Below are 12119 nucleotides of genomic sequence, written 5' to 3'. Positions count from 1 at the left end.
ATGCGGAGCTGGAGCAGCACATGTGCCCGTAGGCGGCTCCTGCCATGGGGCACATGCTCTGCTCCAGGGGGTCCCCTCCGTGCTGCCTGCAAGGAGACAGCCCCCCTGCAGCCCTGCCCTGCCCGTGCCTGTCGTGCTCTCTGTGCACCGGGCATCGTGGGGCTGGCATCGTAGGGGACAGGGAGGCATCGGGGTGGGGGGGCATTTCCCATGGGCGCAGCCGCTCTTGGGCTGGGCACGAAGCTGCCAACGGCAGCCGCGATCCCTGTGCCCTGGGTCAGAGCAGGGCTGGTAGCGTCTGCCCCGATGGCTGCGAGCAGAGCCCCTGGGCTGCCCTGGTCCTGGCTGCCTTTGCCCAGCGACGGCCCTTTGGCCTTGGGACCAGCTCATGGGGAGGTTTTGCTGGAGCCCCAGGGCTCAATGCCAGACGATTCCCGTTGTGCTGGGGAGGGGATGCCTGGGAAGAGCAAAGGCCTTGAGCGGTGGTCATGGGCTGGCAGGGGAAGAGGCAGGGCAGGAAGGCAGCAGAGCAAGAGGGTTCCATAGAAGCCTGGGACAGCTGTAGGAGGGAAAGATGCTGAAAGTGGGGTGGGAAGTACTGGGGGTTGATGTTGTCCCAGTGCCATTAATGGGAGCTGCAATAGCTGCCTGCCCCCCGAGTCTCCCCTTGCCCCCAGCAGCCCAGCTCTCCTGCACCCTTTGGCCCTGCGGCCACTTGGCCCAGGCTGGGGACAGGAGGTCCGTGTTGGCGTGTTTCGGACTCTGAGCTGGGACGTGTCTCTGCTCTGTGCCTGGGGACAAGCCCCGCTGCATCTGGGGTGGTGGGGCTGGGCGGGCAACGGGGAGGGAGGTGGGGAGAGAGGCGCGGGCAGGATCCGGCCACGAGCGCGGGATCAGATTTGCATGGAGGGGCCGTGCCCCAGCCAGGCAGGGGCTTAAAAGGGAGCTGGGGTCCGCAAAGGAGCCCCATCGTCGTGGGGACACGCAGCTGGTGGGATTGCACCATGGCCTGGGCCCCTCTCCTCCTCGCGGTGCTCGCCCACAGCTCAGGTGCCATGGCCAGACTCGCTGCGCTCGGCTGGGGACGTCGGGCAAAGGGGCCCTGTCCAGCACCCGTGGACGGCTGTGCTGGTGGGGCACTGGCTGACCCCCGTCTTCTCCCCTCTCTCCTCTCCCTCTCCAGGTTCCCTGGTCCAGGCAGCGCTGACTCAGCCACCCTCGGTGTCAGCGAACGTGGGACAAACCGTCCAGATCACCTGCTCCGGTAGTAGCTACAGCTATGGCTGGTATCAGCAGAAGGTTCCTGGCAGTGCCCCTGTCACTGTCATCTACTACAACGACAAGAGACCCTCAGACATCCCTTCGCGATTCTCCGGATCCAAGTCTGGCTCCACAGCCACGTTAACCATCACTGGGGTCCAAGCCGAGGACGAGGCTGTCTATTACTGTGGTAGCTACGACAGCAGCAACAATGGTGCCACGGTGATGCAGAGCAATGGGGAAGTGAATCAAAAACCTCCCACCGTTGCAGGAGTCAGTTAGGAGTCTCTGCTGTTCCCGTTTGATGGTGGGGCAGGTCTCCACCATGGCCCTGCAGGTGGCTGTGGCTGGTGTCCCAGCTTGGCCGTCCCTTGACCCACAGGTCTGTGCCCGTCTCCTGTCATTTGGGGAGGGTAGGTACAGCACTTGGGAACGTGCACTCTGCACAGCCACATTACCCATTGCTGGGGTCCAAGCCAAGCCAGAGGCTGTCTCTTACTGTGCTGGCTGCGACACCAGTGCTGATCAGGGTCATGGTGACTCCCAGCACTGGGGAAGTAAGTGAGATGCAAACCCACTGCTGCCCCAGGGCCCCTCGGGTGCCGACTGCTGCTGCCACCACTGCTGCTGTTTGGATGAGGAGCTGGAGCAGCACATGTGCCCGTAGGCGGCTCCTGCCATGGGGCACATGCTCTGCTCCAGGGGGTCCCCTCCGTGCTGCCTGCAAGGAGACAGCCCCCCTGCAGCCCTGCCCTGCCCGTGCCTGTCGTGCTCTCTGTGCACCGGGCATCGTGGGGCTGGCATTGTAGGGGACAGGGAGGCATCGGGGTGGGGGGGCATTTCCCATGGGCGCAGCCGCTCTTGGGCTGGGCACGAAGCTGCCAACGGCAGCCGCGATCCCTGTGCCCTGGGTCAGAGCAGGGCTGGTAGCGTCTGCCCCGATGGCTGCGAGCAGAGCCCCTGGGCTGCCCTGGTCCTGGCTGCCTTTGCCCAGCGACGGCCCTTTGGCCTTGGGACCAGCTCATGGGGAGGTTTTGCTGGAGCCCCAGGGCTCAATGCCAGACGATTCCCGTTGTGCTGGGGAGGGGATGCCTGGGAAGAGCAAAGGCCTTGAGCGGTGGTCATGGGCTGGCAGGGGAAGAGGCAGGGCAGGAAGGCAGCAGAGCAAGAGGGTTCCATAGAAGCCTGGGACAGCTGTAGGAGGGAAAGATGCTGAAAGTGGGGTGGGAAGTACTGGGGGTTGATGTTGTCCCAGTGCCATTAATGGGAGCTGCAATAGCTGCCTGCCCCCCGAGTCTCCCCTTGCCCCCAGCAGCCCAGCTCTCCTGCACCCTTTGGCCCTGCGGCCACTTGGCCCAGGCTGGGGACAGGAGGTCCGTGTTGGCGTGTTTCGGACTCTGAGCTGGGACGTGTCTCTGCTCTGTGCCCGGGGACAAGCCCCGCTGCATCTGGGGTGGTGGGGCTGGGCGGGCAACGGGGAGGGAGGTGGGGAGAGAGGCGCGGGCAGGATCCGGCCATGAGCGGGGAGTCAGATTTGCATGGAGGGGCCGTGCCCCAGCCAGGCAGGGGCTTAAAAGGGAGCTGGAGTCAGTGAAGGAGCCCCATCGTCGTGGGACGCAGAGCTGGTGGGATTGCACCATGGCCTGGGCCCCTCTCCTCCTCGCTGTGCTCGCCCACAGCTCAGGTGCCATGGCCAGACTCGCTGCGCTCGGCTGGGGCTTTTGGGCACAGTGGCCCTGTCCCACTGCCCGGGGAGGGCTGTGCTCCTGGGGTACTGGCTGACCCCTGTCTTCTCCTCTCGTTCTCCAGGTTCCCTGGTCCAGGCAGCGCTGACTCAGCCGCTCTCCGTGTCAGTGAACCTGGGACAAACTGTCAGCATCACCTGCTCTGGGTTTAATGTCAACAGTTCTATTGGCTGGTACCAGCAGAAGGCACCTGGTGATCCCCCTGTCACTGTCATCTACTGGAATGACAAGAGACCCTTAGGCATCCCTTCACGATTCTCCGCATCCAAGTCCGGCACGACCAGCACATTAACTGTCACTGGGGTCCAAGACGAGGATGAGGCTTTCTATTACTGTGGTGGCCACAGCAGCAGCAGCAGCAATGCTCCCACGGTGACACAGGGCAATGGGGAAGTGATACAAAAACTTCCCACCATTGCAGGAGCCAGTCAGAAGTCTGTGCTGTCCCCATTTGATGGTGGGGCAGGTCCCCACCATGGCCCTGCTAGTGGCTGTCCCTGGTGTACTGGCTCAGCCGTCCCTTAGAGCCACAGGTCTGTGCCTGTCCCTGGTCGTTTGAGGAGGGGATGATGGCCAGCAGCCTTGTCCCTGCCCCACACTGCAGGTCCAAGGTCCCCTGTGCTCCCTGGCCGGCACCCAGAGCCCTGCCGGGTGTCCCCCTGTCCTCCTCCCAGCCCAGCTGCGCCAGGAGCCCTGGGGCACTGGGCACCAGCTCCCCCCAGCCATTGCTGATTTCAGCCCATAAAGGAAGCGATTTCTGGGGGTAGGTGTTTGCACAAGCCATGCCAGGGCAGTTTCAGGACGGTTTATGCTGCAAGGCTGCTTGGCACATCCTACCCTTTCCCTTCTTGTTTGCTTCCAGGCATGTCTGGGTGAGCCACGTGGCAGCAGCGGAGAGCGCGTGGCGTTGCCTCCATTTCTCAGCCCTGGCAGCTGGGACACAGCAGCCATGCTTAGCCTCCCCAGTGCCTTCCCTGTGACTAGCACCCCCTTACCTGCCCCCTCTTCCGCCGAGGCCACGTGTCAGGTAGGTGCTGAAGGACCAACACCCCTGGTACATCCAGCACGGCATCAGTTCTCCTCCATACCTCCCTCCAAGGAGAAAAGCTGGACTTTCAAGCTGAACGTTGTTCTCCCTTTATTGTCATCCCCTAAAATGGAACCGAAACCCCATCAAAGTCTGAGAAATGCTCACAAACTGGTCATCCACAGTAGATGGCATTGGCTTCAGCTAAATGCTTTGCACAGACAATTTCAGTGATTTTTTTCTTTTTTCTAGTTTCAGTCTTTGCACCAATGCATAAGCCTATCCAGAGGCAAACCAAACCTCTGAAACAGAAAGTGCCTCAAACGACAAAATCTTTGAAGCATCATTTATTTTCTAGTGACTCAGAAGGTTCATTGACTGCCTCTTTCTAGAACCACTTGCACAAACCACAGCATTTGAATATTTTCAAGTTCAATTTAAGTTGGCGCTATTGAAATTCAGTGCTCCAAGAGCTTGTTTGCTCTGAGCCGAGCACCCGGTGCCCTGTGAGATTGGCACCATGCTGGAACAACACTTTACAAAGCAGCAGCCAAGCCTTCCCTGGGGAATTTGAAGTTAATTGGTCTTAGCTGAAACCCATCCTGGCTCATTTTTGCCTTGGCTATTGCAGCTGTATGTAGGCACCCGCATCCCTTGCATGCTTTTTTCTGCCAGTCCGAGCTCTTCCTCTTTACCAACAGCCTTTGATGCCTCCTCTCCAACCCCCTTTGCAAACCTTGGCCCTTGGCAGGTGCTCCTGGGAGCCCTCACCTGAGGGCTGTGGCTCCAAGGGCTGTGAAGACAGGGACGATTAGGGCACTACCAGGAGTAGAAGCCTGGGGAATGCAAAATGGGCCCGGGCAGCTCTGCAGAAAGCTGAGTTCCTGGGTGGGTAGGGGATACCACTGGCAGGGTGCTTGGAACAAACCTGCGGTTTCCCTGTCTCCTGTGCAAGGAAAATATATGATGTCTGCCATCCCCTTCTGTCCGTGCTGCTCCTCCCTGCTGCTCCAGAGCTGGTTTAGCTGATGGAGCAGCACCATCCTCCACCCCCGGTGCCTTGGGAAGCATCCACCACCTTGGCAGAACCAGGTGAGATGGGTTTAAGCGCTTCACTTGGTGATGAAGGCTCCTCCGGCACCGTCCATCTTCAGCTCCCAAAGGCAGGAGGGTGCCCAGGGCAGGACAAGCAGCACACGGGCTGCCTGCCCTCCACTGCGTTCACCCTGGCAGTAACATTTGTTCCCCCTCAGCACATGCATGGACTGGAACCTGCTGCTCTCATTCGCCCTTTACTTCATGCTCCTTGCACCCCCCTGGCCCCGGCTTGCCCGTAGCCCAGGCCACGCTGCCCACGCTTGGCACATCTCTGGCATCTCCGCACGGCCCGGCCCGGCGAGGAGTGCTGCAGTGCTCAAACGGGGCGAAGCTGGACCTGGTGAGCTGCCACCTCCCTCCCCAGGGACAAGGTGGGACTGATCCTAAGGCCACCAAAGGCAGACTGGCCCAAACTGAGGGGGACCTTCACCAAAACTTGTGAGTCAACGAGCATTTTATATGGGAGTTGTTTGGAGGGAGACTGACAGGCGATTTCAGCCAAGACCTTGGCCAACGGTGGCAGAGCTGCTGGATATCCCTTGGGAGAGACGGGTCCGGGGGAGGATGCACAAATACCATCCCTGCTCCATCATCCCCAGCAAGCAGCACCACACAAGCTGCATCAGTGGCTGGGAGCCCGGCTGCCTCCTCACCATGTTGACGGGGCGCAGGGGCTGCTGGCTGAGCATGAGCAGCTGCTTGGGCTCCTTCTGCACAGCAATGTGTCACTGAGGTTTTTTTCTTTGGCAGTGGGACCCAGGGGACCGTCCTCAGTAAGTCAGTCCAATGCTCACGCATGGTCTTTCCAGTGCCGGGGGCTGTATGGGCTCTTTCTGGGGTTTGTGGTGTTGGTTTTTGTTCTTTCTTCAACTTCTCCATTTGGTTATGGTAGCGTGTCCTCCATCTGTCTAACTGCACTGAAACATATTCACATGCCTTTCCTTGACAGGAGGAAACAAGGTTTTTATGGGCTAATTGAGCTTTGCTGCTCGCAAAACATTTCTGGTGCTTTCAAATCTGCAGACCCTCTACTGATCCTGTGGGTCTCGTTCAACTTGTCTGAGTGCAGGAGTTACTGGGTAAAAGTATATCCATATATTTGCCAGACAGCCAGATTATACTGGAGTTTATGAAACAGAAATTTCTTAACATTTCTCTTTCTCCTAAGGAGAAGCTCCCGGATATGCTTTATGGTATGATGAGGAAATATATAGGGGGTTGACGTGGAAGGCTTCAAGTCTGAGCAGATGGGTTGGGCTCGCTGGCTGAGGACAAGGCTGCTCTTCATTTCCCAATGGCACTCAGAAGGATCGCTGCCTCTTCAGCCTCCAAAAAGCAGCATAGCTGAGACTCGGCTACAGCTGCACGCGTGCGTGGCACAGGGCCGAGCTGTGGGATGCTGGTGATGGGGAATCCTGCAGGCACGCATGCTGGGTGTCCTCCAGACAGCTGGGGCCTCTTACCTCCAGGGCTGGTTGTCATGGTTTAACCCCAGCCAGCAACTAAGCACCACGCAGCTGCTCACTCACTCCGCCACATCCAATGGGATGGGGGAGAAAATCGGGAAAAAGAAGTAAAACTCGTGGGTTGAGATAAGAATGGTTTAATAGAACAGAAAAGAAGAAACTAATAATGATAGTGATAACACTAATAAAATGACAACAGGAGTAATAAAAGGATTGGAATGTACAAATGATGCGCAGGGCAATTGCTCACCACCCGCCGACCGACACCCAGCCAGTCCCCGAGCGGTGATTCCCTGCCTCCACTTCCCAGTTCCTAAACTAGATGGGATGTCCCATGGTATGGAATACACCGTTGGCCAGTTTGGGTCAGGTGCCCTGGCTGTGTCCTGTGCCAACTTCTTGTGCCCGTCCAGCTTTCTCGCTGGCTGGGCATGAGAAGCTGAAAAATCATTGCCTTCAGTCTAAACACTACTGAGCAACAACTGAAAACATCAGTGTTATCAACATTCTTTGCATACTGAACTCAAAACATAGCACTGTACCAGCTACTAGGAAGACAGTTAGCTCTATCCCAGCTGAAACCAGGACACTGGTGTTTTTAGATTGCTAGGCTGAACATTAAGAAAATAAGCTGACCGCAGAGACCTTGAGCTATTAGCTCCTTTGCTGGTGGTAGGAGCTGTACTGAAAGACACTAACCAGGACCAAAACCCCATGGCTACAGCCGTGTCCACACTTTAAAGACCTTCCTCCTTCCACATCCACCTCCCCGCACCACCGTCTCTCCCCTCGCAGGCCAGCCCAAGGCCTCCCCCAGCGTCCACCTCTTCCCGCCGTCCCCCGACGAGCTCTCGACGCAGAGCAAAGCCACCCTGGTGTGTCTGCTGGGAGACTTCTACCCCGGCGCCGTGCAGGTGACCTGGACGGCCGACGGCCGTACCCTCTCCAGCGGCGTCGAGACCAGCCAGCCCCAGCGGCAGACCAACAACCAGTACATGGCCAGCAGCTACCTGACGCTGAGTGCCGCCGACTGGAAGAGCCACGAGACCTACGCCTGCAAGGTCACGCATGAGACTGGCACCGTCAAAAAGGTCCTGACTAGATCTGAGTGCTCCTAACCCCACTGGGGATTGGACTACCCTGGCCCTGGAGCATCACATTCCCCAGCACGGAGCTTTTCCGCTTGCCCCATCCCTGTTCTCTCCTTCTGTGCGAGTCTCTGCCATCAATATGGGCCCTTCCTTCTCCCCATGCCTGAATCCTTCCCATCTGCCCTGCCCCATCCTGGGCATCATCCAAATAAACCCTGAGGTAGTGTTGGCCCTGCATCCACATCTCCCAGTCCTTCCCCCTTGGTCAAATATGATCACGACCCTGCAACAAAACATGACCCCACAACAAAACATGACCCCGATGGGTGAGAGCTTAACCGCTCGCTCTCACAACTTAAGCTCACTGGGTTGGTGCATTTTGCCCTGCAATGGTCTGCAGCTGGTCCTCCGGTGTCCCCAGCTGGCTGCTGCCTTCCCTCCCTGGGCTCCTGCCCCAAATTCCATTGCACATCTCAGGCACTGGGGCTGCACTAGCCCTGAGTTTGGTCCCAGGCACTGGCTTGATCTCCCCCACCAAAGGTGGGAGCTAAATTAAGTTGGAGAAAGCAGCCAGCTAGGGCTCCTCCTCTGCAGCGCCCAGTGCTGGCTGATGCACCTAGCCCTCCCCTCCGCCTGCAGATGCGGCCCCCCCAAACCAGGTGGGCCACAAAGCACTGAGACCTGCGCTGAGCTCTGTTAGGGCAGAAATAAAAACCCCCGTGAATTTGGCCTTTGGTTATCACCCACTGATGCAGCAATAGGTGCCTTCAGCAAGCATTCCGGGGCCTGATCCTCTGGCGTGGCCGGTGGGTTTCGTTGGCTCAGGGGGGCTCTGAACTCCCCCACAATGGAGCCAACCCCGCACCAGTGCCTTTGCCAGTGCCGACATGCCAGGTGTGACAAAGGGAAGTGCTTATCCACCCTCGGCGGGATGGTCCAGCGCCCCACGGCCACCCCCGAGCGCGGGGCTGAGCTCCAGCGCAGCAGCGGGCGCAGCGGGATGGCAGCTGGGGCTGCACCGCTCCACTGCCATGGGTTGCCCCAGCACAGGGCACCCTGACACAGCTGCTGCAAGGAGGCTCGCCTGCCCGCCAGGCACCGAAAATCCTGCCCAGGTAAGGACGTGAGCTGTGCTGGGGTTCGGTTTTGCCCCGGAGAGCAGGGCCAGGCTGCAGGGTGGCACGAGCTCAGGGAGGTGGGGTCCCCCATGCAACCGCAGCACCTACACCAGCACTGGTGTTTCTGGGCAGTGGGAAGAGTGGATGGATGGTTTGTTCACGCGATTTACTCACACGCATACCGTCCGATGGCCAGTGATCCCTGTTTGCCCCAGCTGCAGCCATGGTGTGGCCTGAGGGGTGGCAGGATGGTGGCCAGTGCCCCCCAGGGCAGCCCACAGTCACCTGCATGGCAGCAGCGCAGATGGAGGCAAAGTGCTGCCTGTCACACCTTAGGGGCACCCGAAGCCACCGCCAGCCCTTCCTGAGCCGGGATTAACGTCCCCACACCGCAGGCAGCGACATGGGCTTGTAACGAATATGAGGCGCACGGTCCTGGGTAGCAGTGTGTCCCTGGAGCGGCCAACGACGCAGCCACAGCTCTGGAGAGCCCAGCCAACGCAGTCCATGCAGGATGGTGGGACCAAGGCCATCCATTTCCCCATGGCCCCTCCAGGAAGGACACACAGTCATCCCCATATGGCTGTCCTGCTACTTCTGTCCTGCCACATCCACCGGGACACGTCCAGCACCGTACATCTACCCTGCTGTGTCCAGCGGGGCATCTCTACCCCATCACCTTCATCCTGCTGCATCCATGGGGGCATCTCCATCCCATCACCTCCATCCTGCTGTGTCCATTGCGGCGTCTCTATCCCATCACCCCCATCCTGCCACGTCCACAGGGGCCCAGGACTGCTCCTGCCAGGAGGCAGGAGGTTTTTGCATGGCTCTGTATCACTGTGTGGTGTATTCGGGGCCGGGACCCTGCTGACCGTCCTAGGTGAGTCGCCGACTTCTTCTCGGTCTTTTCTTCCCCACCACGAAATTGTGACATTTTGTCGATTTTTGGGTGATTTTGGGGTTTTTTCTCGGACTTGGCGCTGGGCTGGGGTCTGCCGCCAGTTCAGAGATGGGCACTAGGCACAGAGTTGCAGGCTGTGTCTTGTCCCTGCGGACTTGGAGGTCTCTGGTGTGTGCCATGGAGGATTGGGGGGTATTTTCTCAATTGAAAGACCTTAAAATTTGGCCAGGAAATGTGTCTGAGGTCTCAGGGACCCTATTTCAGAAACTTAGGTTTAGGTCTCTAAGAAAGTAAACTTTTGTCTTTGTTAAAGAAATTAGTCATTAGTCTAAGGTCTAAGTCCTCAACTCTTAGTCCTGAGGACTAAGTCTGTCACCCTCAGTGAGGAACGGGGTCTTCTCTGCGGCGTCCCGCAGCCGAGGGTGCGGGCGCTGCGAAATGGCAGCCCGTCCTTTGGCCGCGAGCCGGCTAAAGTCGCATCTGACTTTGTGTTAAAATGGCATGTCGCCGGGATCTTAACCCAAATTTTTCAGGGGTATCTTAAAGAACTCGTTGTCCAGGTAAGCCGTGTTAAGAATGGAGATTATTGAGTTGAAAATGCTGCTGGGAACAATGTTTGTCTGTCTTTGTAATTTTTAGAAGAATTTGGCCAAAAATCCCAATCTGAACCAAATTACTAAGTGCGTAAGACCGAGAAAAATGTAGTTTGACAATTTCTTCAGCAGAAAGTTTTTAATGGCAGAGTCCACCTGATTTTGAAATAGAGACATTGTACATTTGAGGAGGCAGCAGAACCACCTCAGAAATACCAAATATCTTTTCTCTGTCTTCTTTCGGGTGATTCTTAGTTGTACTTTTTCTGAGACAAGTCTGAAAGTGTCTGAAAGTAGAGTTGGGCAGAAAACAGCATGGTTTGTCTTTGAAACTTTGATATTTTAAAAAATTGCCTCGCAAAAGGAAAGAAATGGGTTTATGGCAACTAACCAGAGATTTTGTTCTATATATTTATAATATAAATATATAAATATATAGAAAAATATGTATGTTATATATAGTATATATAATTATATACTATATATAATATATAGTATATATAAAATATATAATATATAATATATAATATAATATATATGTTATAATATATATAACATACATATTCATATGTCTGTTACAAGATATATAACATAGGTATTTTATATATTAAAAATATATAAATACATAAATATGTATTATATAAATGTTATATAATTATACACATAATTATATAATGATATATACTATATATGTAGTATATTGTATATTTTATATATGTAATATATAATATACACATATATGATGTATATTAGCTGTATACATAGATATCTTTAATGTATAATGTGTATATGTGCATATATATAGACATATAGTATATATATAACATATATACAAGTATATATGGGATGTATGTGTATTACACATATATTTATTTATATAACATATATTTTTATATATATATATATATATAAAAATATATATATAAAAATGTATCCCAAATCTAGATACATTAGAGTTATAAACTCTGAGCTGAGGGGGGAGCGGGGAGTTTCTGGGCAGTGCCAGCTGGGGCAGGCAGGGCAGGCAGGCAGGGGGCTGTGCGGGGCACAGGCTCCCCCATGACCCCGCACCACTGTCTCTCCCCTCGCAGGCCAGCCCAAGGCCTCCCCCAGCGTCCACCTCTTCCCGCCGTCCTCCGACGAGCTCTCGACGCAGAGCAAAGCCACCCTGGTGTGTCTGCTGGGAGACTTCTACCCCGGCGCCGTGCAGGTGACCTGGACGGCCGACGGCCGTACCCTCTCCAGCGGCGTCGAGACCAGCCAGCCCCAGCGGCAGACCAACAACCAGTACATGGCCAGCAGCTACCTGACGCTGAGTGCCGCCGACTGGAAGAGCCACGAGACCTACGCCTGCAAGGTCACGCACGAGGCCGGCAATGTGGAGAAGAGCCTGAAGAGATCCGAGTGCTCCTAACGCCGCCGGGACCTCCCCGTGCTAGGCGGCCCCTCGCCAGCCCCCTCGCCTCCCCCCACCGCAGATGTCTCTCCCCATGTCCCCCCATCCCCTGCTCCCGTACCCCTGACCTGAGTGTCACACGAATAAACACCGACACTGAACTAGCGCTGGCTCAGCATCCCTGTCTCTGTGTCCTTCCAACGCGCCCGCTCCCGCCAGCATCGCCCCACCATGGAGGAGGGTGGAATGGGAACGCAGACGCGCGTGCGGGCACACACACGTGTCGCTGGGGCTCCTTGCAGCTCTTGCTCACCCTGGGGGGACCCCAACGAACCCCCCTGGCGCTGCTGAGACCAGGGGATCAGCAACCTGGGGCAGCAGCCTGGTCTAAGCCCCCATGCCAGCTGCGAGCACGTGGCCC

At 56.4% G+C, this 12119-nt stretch overlaps 1 protein-coding gene across 1 annotated transcript; it reads left to right on the top strand.

Annotated features, from left to right (window-relative positions):
* The first annotated feature begins 944 nt into the window (after positions 1–944).
* LOC138687479 (immunoglobulin lambda-1 light chain-like) lies at positions 945–11876 on the top strand. The gene is made up of 4 exons (XM_069795098.1): positions 945–1050; positions 1184–1471; positions 9647–9688; positions 11394–11876. Exons 1-4 carry the CDS (start codon positions 1005–1007, stop codon positions 11714–11716), a joined length of 699 nt encoding a protein of 232 aa, XP_069651199.1. The 5' UTR covers positions 945–1004; the 3' UTR covers positions 11717–11876.
* The last annotated feature ends 243 nt before the right edge of the window (positions 11877–12119 follow it).

Source organism: Haliaeetus albicilla, chromosome 10 (assembly GCF_947461875.1).
Source record: "Haliaeetus albicilla chromosome 10, bHalAlb1.1, whole genome shotgun sequence".
In the NCBI taxonomy this organism is placed as follows: domain Eukaryota; kingdom Metazoa; phylum Chordata; class Aves; order Accipitriformes; family Accipitridae; genus Haliaeetus; species Haliaeetus albicilla.
This window is presented reverse-complemented; position numbering and strand designations above follow the sequence as displayed.